Source organism: Lepisma saccharinum, chromosome 2, assembly GCF_977018435.1.
Source record: "Lepisma saccharinum chromosome 2, izLepSacc3.1, whole genome shotgun sequence".
In the NCBI taxonomy this organism is placed as follows: domain Eukaryota; kingdom Metazoa; phylum Arthropoda; class Insecta; order Zygentoma; family Lepismatidae; genus Lepisma; species Lepisma saccharinum.
In genome coordinates, this window is record NC_139230.1 from 5576339 (window position 1) to 5584331 (window position 7993).

Sequence of the window (7993 nt, forward strand, 5' to 3'; positions counted from 1 at the left end):
AAATTTTCCACAATTTAATCTGTTCAACAAAATTACAGGATTCATAATCAGACAAATGTTTACCTGCAGTAGAATGCAAGTATACAGAGTGGGTGTACCCCCTTTATTTTTGACACTACGATGGTTATGTTTGAATGCTTGATATGGACACATACCTGATGGTTTAAGAGTCCAGAACATTGGTATTGAGTCCGGTTTTGTACCTGAGCTCAGTCCCATGTTTTGGCAGATGTTTTGCAGAGATAATCTCGAGTCATGTACATGAAGGCATCTCCCACAGCTGTTTGTAACTCTTGCATTGTACAATACTGGTTGTTTATTGATGAACCTCAAGAAGTGAGGTCAGGACTTCTTGAAGGCCAGGCTAAGGGAGCTGGGTAATCTTCAGAACCTTCCAATCCACTGCCCAAGGAAGGTCTTATTCAGATAATGACACATTTGCAACCCCAAGTATGCCAGAACATGGCACAGAATTCGGCTGTGCTACGAAAATGATGGTCTCCATACCAATATTTCATTCTATTTAACCATCAGGTATGTGTCCATATCAAGCATTCAACCATAACCATTGTGGTGTCGCAAATAAAAGGGGGTACACCCAATTTGTGACCACTCTGTACAGACGGGATCGAATGAAATGTACTTCCCTTTTCCTACCAACTCAGAAGCCAGTTGGAAACTCTTCATTGCTCCTGTATAGATAAGAAAGTGGGGGAGGGCAGTAGCAGACAAGGCCAGCACGCAAACTTGTTTCCAGCAAGCTTTCTGTTGGAGTCTTGGCAGTTTGTGGAAGGATTTTGTGTTCCTATCCCCCCGCCCTCTCTCTCTCTTTCCCTCCTGGTGTTTGTGTGTGTATGCATGTGCGTGCGTGCGCGCCGACACCTGTTTCATTTTAAGTTTGACGTATTTTATTGCATTGACTAATTGCTGTTGTGACTGAGTATGAACCAGGTTAGCAATGGAGACATAATGAAGGATCAAAAATACAAAAATTCATGGCATGAGTAGTTAGTAGTAGAAAAGATAAGGCAAAGTTCGTCGTCCGTATAGAACCGTGCCATGAAGGCACATTTAGGGGATGTGGCAGTAGGGCGCCGCATATTCTCGAGTTCGGCCATTTTGGAGGTCAATGATCAGCATCACGCTCCAGCCGTTTTTACTCCCCAGGGATGTAATAGAAACGAGAAAATAAAAATGTTTTACATTTCGCCTATGTGACAGTATTCTTTGGATATTGTCTTGGAAGTGTGTTAACATCCTAACCCGCAATTTTGTTTAAGGATAAAACTGGCTGAAGGCCGCGAGTGTTCCTGAGAAGTAATGAGCATATCACATGTTTGGCTCGCGTTTTTCGAAAAAAATAAATTTAAAAAAAAATAAAAAATATACAAATCAATTCTACGAATGCTTACGTCATTGTGACCATTGAGTGCATTTTGCACACTAACAAGGATCTGGCGTCTAGACATAAGGTCAGCATAATGGTCTGTGGGGTTTGGACTGCGTCCTATCCATCTACGTTTGTAGTTGTCCTTTCACAACTTTCATCTTAACACACCTTTCATTACCCAAAGGTGGAAGAAAAGCGAAATGAAATAAATAAATAAATCGGTTATTGTGTCCCTGCGTTTTTCAATTTATCACCATGACCGAAAATTGTTTCACTGATGTAATGCATCACCATAATCATGTGAATTATTTTCCGTCATCATCGTGTGCTTAATAATCGTTCCTTAAAGCATAGACTCTAACGCTGTTGTCCTTAGTGTAATTGATCTTTTTGTGTGGAAGTTTTGAGGTAGGCAAAAGAATGGTTAAGAATAAATCTCAATTGATTGTTCGAAATTTAAAATATAACAACTCCGAGGTGACGCATATTAACTGTTCTTAGTTCGATGTCAAAGAACTATTTTTCCTATACATTAAAAAGAATTCCGGCCTCCGTGGTAGAGTGGTTAGCACAGCTTACTTAATGACCGGCCTTGGCATTGTGTTCATTCGATGTTCATTGTGAGTGTCGCTTCATTAATTTCATCATTTCATCGACCATCCTCATCGTCGCGTTTAGCCAAAAGTGGCACCAGAAGCGAATTAAAATAAAGCAAATCAATCAATCAATAGAACAGAGGGTCTCCGGTTTCATAGAGCAGTATGCAAAGCACTCAGTCATGGAGGCCCTCAAAATTGAAATAACAATTGCAACAGAAAACCTGATATTAGAGTATTTTAAGAGTTTAGGCATATTAAATATTCACGTCAACCAACAACAATTTCACCTGTATTGTGTAATATATGGTTCTGCCCTAACAATTGATTGATTGATTTGCTTTTATTTCACTTTGCTTTTTGTGCCACTTTTGGCTAATTTGCGAAGATGGAGAAGAGTGATGATATAATGAAATTGATGAATGGACACTCAGAAACATCCATGCCCAGGGCGGGATTCAAACCCGGGACACCTGGTCTTGTGTATGGAACCGGTGGACATCCACCGTCGTGAGGAAATTGGGGAGCTGCAAACGAGTAGCGTGACGTGGTCACGGAAACCTACAACGACTGAAGACTTGTCTTGCTGACCACACGTCACCCCATAATTCCCACCTCGGCAGGTGGAAGTGAGGCCGGCAGTCGGTGGGTAGGACCTGGCCCTCACGGACTGTTGCACCATGGGTTATTATTATTATTACCATCTTCAAATAAAGCTTTATCGTTGAGGGGGTAGGAACACAAAATCCTTTCACAAACTGCCAAGACTCCAACAGAAAGCTTGCCGGAAACAAGTTTGCGTGCTGGCCTTGTCTGCTACTGCCCTCCCCCACTTTCTTATCTATACAGGAGCAATGAAGAGTTTCCAACTCGCTTCTGAGTTGGTAGGAAAAGGGAAGTACATTTCATTCGATCCCGTCTGTACAGTGTATATAGTAATAGAACTATCAGCAATTTTAAATTGAATTTTATTCATAGAAGATGGTATATATATTCTTTAAATGTTCTTGTTAGTGAACAGAGGAATCATTTCAATATGTCAATGTTTGCATGGACATTAAATTAGAAATGTAGAAGTGAAAATAAATCAATTATATATATTAAATATGTTCTCAACTCTGTTTATTGCAGGTCCCTTGAGATGATATTACCCTCGACCTTGGCCAAGCAAGTTCTTGGATTCAGGCGCGCAATGATCAAGAAGGAAAACTGTAATCTTATACAATGTACGCGGAAACCTCCAAAGAATGAGAAAACATAGCAGCACATTCTAAGTAATGTGTACACTCTTGTTACTAAAAAAAAATATTTCATCATGTTCTCACCCACATTATTATTTATTTACATATCGTTCATGTACATTGTCTTTCCCATAGATGTAAAGCTAATTAAATAAAAATCACTGTTCATGTTATGAGTTGTTTTCATATGAATATGAACTTTGCAAATGGAATCATCCTAAATATTAAAGCTTAGATGCTGGCTCAACATAGTAAACTGGATTTGATATGAGATATTCATGATGGTAGGCTTTTAAATATGAGGTGGCATTTGGCATGTATTCAAATTAAGTACTACTACATAGGAATACATATTCTTGGAAAGTAAAAATTACAAGTTTGTAATTCTTTGTTCTGTTCAAGAGTGAAGCATGTACTAGCCAATATTTCTATATTTTCAGCACTGAAGTCTGCTTTGTGTATGAGCAGCAGCAAAGCTAATTTGACGTGCAAAAAGTTTATTCGATATTCTTCTACTTCTAATCACTAAATGTATGCCCTTTGTGAGCATGACCAAATGAATTATGATTCAGAATTATACTATAATAAGTTCCTTTTATTTAGGGTAGTACTTATTTCCAAATTATGTGCAGAAAAGAGCTCCGGCATTGAGGCAAACACCACTGAAATAGCCTCAGTATTTAGTTTAATATATTCCTTTTAATATAATAAAACAATCTGCCCCAACCACATGAGACTAAAAATATATTTACTAGGGATGAGAAAGATTAATCGCTACTCTATTGGCATCAGCTGATATAGGCATATCGGTAAAATTACCAATTATTTTACTGATCCGATATATCTATAAATGTTTTGTAATTTAGTGCAAAATTCTGCCATTCCATTATATTTTTTATTGATAATCTCAAATTTATTTTTTTATAAAAGAAATGTTGTCTAAATACAAAGCAACTTCTTTTTCAATGTAGTCACCTGGAAACAAACATTTATTAAGGAGGTCATTGAACTAGTCAGGTTCATCTAGAATCAATGGGAATTTTATATCAAATCGGTCAATTTTATATTCGTACATTATCGGTATCAGCCAAAGTTTCATTTCTCCCCCCCCCCCATTCCCTAATATTTACCGAAAGAAAAAAAAATACTGCAAGTATTGTACATGGGAATTACACACACACTAAAAAACTGATCTATTCAAAAATTATGCATAACTACAGCAATAACTTTTCTACTGTCTAGAGGTAGAATTTGAAGAAACTGTGGATAGTAATATTCTTCACAAAAGTTTACACAGTCATAGTTCAAAATGGCACTGTCAAAATTGCAGTGATGGAAACTTGCTAGGCAGAAAGATTTTCTAAAACCAGCACGACTTTGCCCTATGTGCAAAATTATCATTCATGTCACATGTCAGTAATTAAGTAACTTCCTCCTCTATATTGATGTTACATCATGTGTAATTTGGGATTATTTTTTATTATTGCTTCTCAAAACAATGACTGGGTAACAGCTGGGCAGTCGTAGTTTATTTCAACATATTTTTGAAAAGCGGCACTTAAACAAAATAACAGTTTTGTCAAGGGTTACCTTTTCAGTTTAAAAACACCCAAATAAGCTAAAGTGAGAATCATAGAACTTAAGCCCTTCTGTAACAAAAGCACGTGTACCCTAACAGTGTTGCAAACTTATGGAAAAAAATAATCCACATAGCCTACAAGGAGTAAAAACATTCCATTTGTGAACAGATGCAGAATAAGCAGTGTATCACTGATGACCTGTTGAAAGTTATTGAATATATGTAAAAAAATAAATTTAAAAATGTACATCTTGCCTGGTGGCTGACTTTCACACTCATCACTGAAGTTCCCTTGCTTGAATCCCGGCATGGGTGTTATTTGTGAGTGTCCCTTCATCAATTTCATCTGACGATCACTCATTCTCATTGTCGGTGCGTAGCAAAGTATTTTAGGAACAACACTTGAAAAAAAATTCTTGTAGGACTAACTAATGAAAAATTTCTTTGTAATCGAAGATCATAATACCTTTTAAGGTGTGGTAATATTATAATGGGATTGAGATACGAAACTCTCGGATCAGGATCCAGATCCAAAACTTTCGGACCCGGATTCAGATCCAAAACTTTCAGACCCGGATCCGGATCCAGATCTGTAACTTTTGGATCCGGATCCGTTTGGCCATCCCTACTCTGGATTATAGATCGACTCCTGCATCCCACCCCCTCCTCCATCCACGGAGGATCGTCACTGACAATGTGAAATCTCACTATCATATGCCGACATTCGACATACCACTTCCATTTCTGTACTTGACTTAGTGAGAAGTATTGAGGTTGGCAACAGCCTAATAATGGATTTCTTCTGCATCATGCAGTCCGTTCTATGAAAGTATGCTAATGGAAGAAAAACTTGTAAATTACGTTGGATTATACATTTTAAAATATATTTTCATTAAAGGTTTCTGTTTATAATAATAATACGTGATTATTGTACAAATTACAATCGATCACGTGAACAGCAAGAAAATAGCGCCAGTTTCGAACATGGCGACTTCCATGCATGCAGGAAGGTCTCCCGTGTTTTCAGAGTAGTCTTTCGGAAATACAGCCGTTTTAAAATTGGCCAGAAGCAGGTTGTTCTTAACGTTTATGTGATGTTGTGTCGGTGCTATCCTTAGCAAACAGTGAAGTTGGTGTCCAAGTGTAAATGTGTGTCTGCGTCTGTGTTTTCGGTGTGGTGAAAGAAAGGAAAGCAACCAGTCAAGTTGCGAGTCCCGCGAAAAAAAACAAAAAAACATTGTTGCTCGTATAAACAAGTACACCAATTTTGAGATAAGTGCAATACAACGCGAGGTGCTTTCGTATTCTTTCAATCAAAGAGCCGTCCTGTCCACTGTGGGGAAGATATTGATAGTGATGATTGATGACGATCTCCCCAATTTTAGCAGTTGACGTTAAATCGCGTCTTGTGCCACGTTGACAGACCGTATTCTGACAGGATGTCTAGTGCCGAATATACCTCAAGTTCAAAAAGGAACTGCTGAACCAAGGTAAGAAAATACATTACTTGCATGAGACATGCATAAATAATGTGCTTATTATCGTTTTCTTGTTTTCTAGTGCATGAGAAACCGAGAGAAAGATAAACAATCTATTTTTATTCCCCGGCTTATCTTTGTTTAGCTTCTGCTAAAACTGGTGGTATATTTGTTGCACAAAGGAGAACACAATACTCTACATGTCAACAATGTTGGGCAATAATTTGGTGGAAGAGGAAGCAATAAAACCAAAAGGCTTGAATTTACTGAAACTAATCTCTCTCTCTCTTGTATAACTTTGGCCATCATACTGAGAGAGGAGGGGGGGGGGAAGGGGGATCAGTTAACCCAGTGTCAGATAAATGGGACTTTTGGCATAGAAAAATATGTTCATTCTTGAACAAGAACCCGTATTTAATCACTTGTAGAAAATTTATTATACTTCAATGTGTAGATTATCAGTTAAAATAAGAATACGTTTTTCCATGTTAAGTAAAATTAAAGGTTCCGAGTGAGCAGCATATGATGGCTGCACCATTCATGAACAGCTGGCACGGAGTGATACGCTACTCGAAGTGAGACTGTTGTTTACAGAGGGTCGGAAGGTTCGTGATTCTTACTTTAGTAAAAGATGACCAGTATGTATTTGCATAACTCACCACCACCACAAATCCTTCTCCTTGTAGATGTATTAATAAAATATGTATCTTATTTTATATTTCATTTCTTCTTCTTTAGGCAAATTGTGATGATCATGAATGATGATTAGATGGGCTTAATGAAGGAACCCAATTGCCTCAAACCTGGAAACTTGAATGGCAAGATCACAAGGTTTAATATACTTGACCACCAACTTGGCATTTGCGACAAACACGAAGTAGGGATTCATAACTAAATTGGGGGAGAAAAAAAAATCTTTCAAATAATCACAAATGCTACTGTACTGTCAGTAGAAAATTGCCTTTGTTAAGGATATATTCAAAAACATGCTGAAATTTCAAAAACTTACACTACTCTGGAAAACAATTTTGCATCATGCATTGCCTCTTGATTTTTACCATTAACTGGCTTGTCTGACACCAAGGAACATGAATTATACTTACTGTAGGATGCATTTCAAAACAAAAAAAAAAAACATCAGTGGAAATTTTCTACTGGCAGTACAAGTATTTTATTGCAGCTTATTCTATCCTTTTTAAATAAAATATCCCTCAATTCACTTACGATAAATTACAATATGGCGGAACCCCAGTGTTACACATTCAATTTTTATGATCCCAATAAAGCAACGTGTTATGTAATTTTCTTGTAGTTGGAAATGTAAAATCGAGGTTCCACTATATTGAAATCGTCAACACTTGGAACACAAATTTCACTTTTGCCACACAATACTGAAATATAATTAATAAAAAGTTATGAATGTTGCATAATTTTGAAGACATTTGGACTGCCAACTGTGGATCGAAATAATGTGTATGTGGTATCTGGAAAAGAATCCGTACTTAAATTTGAATGATACTTTCAATTGGAAATACTAATACTGGCTCTGCCTTAATTATTAACCATTGTACATTCTCAAACACACACATAATGCTGTATGTGCATGTTCCAAGTTGTTTATATCCACAATGAAAATCACTATTTATGCACGTCAATAATCTCAAAACATGTACACAAGTAATTAAATGCCTTCACTCTTTAGTATCAAG

At 37.1% G+C, this 7993-nt stretch overlaps 1 protein-coding gene across 1 annotated transcript in view; it reads left to right on the forward strand.

Moving 5' to 3' along the window:
• LOC145984351 (uncharacterized) overlaps positions 1-3365 on the forward strand; it is a 51609-nt gene extending 48244 nt beyond the window's left edge. The window contains exon 3 of the mRNA XM_083118008.1: positions 3118-3365. Coding sequence (XP_082974134.1) covers positions 3118-3247 — 130 coding nt within the window. The 3' untranslated portion in view covers positions 3248-3365. The remainder of the gene's footprint in view (positions 1-3117) is intronic.
• Positions 3366-7993: the final 4628 nt, after the last annotated feature.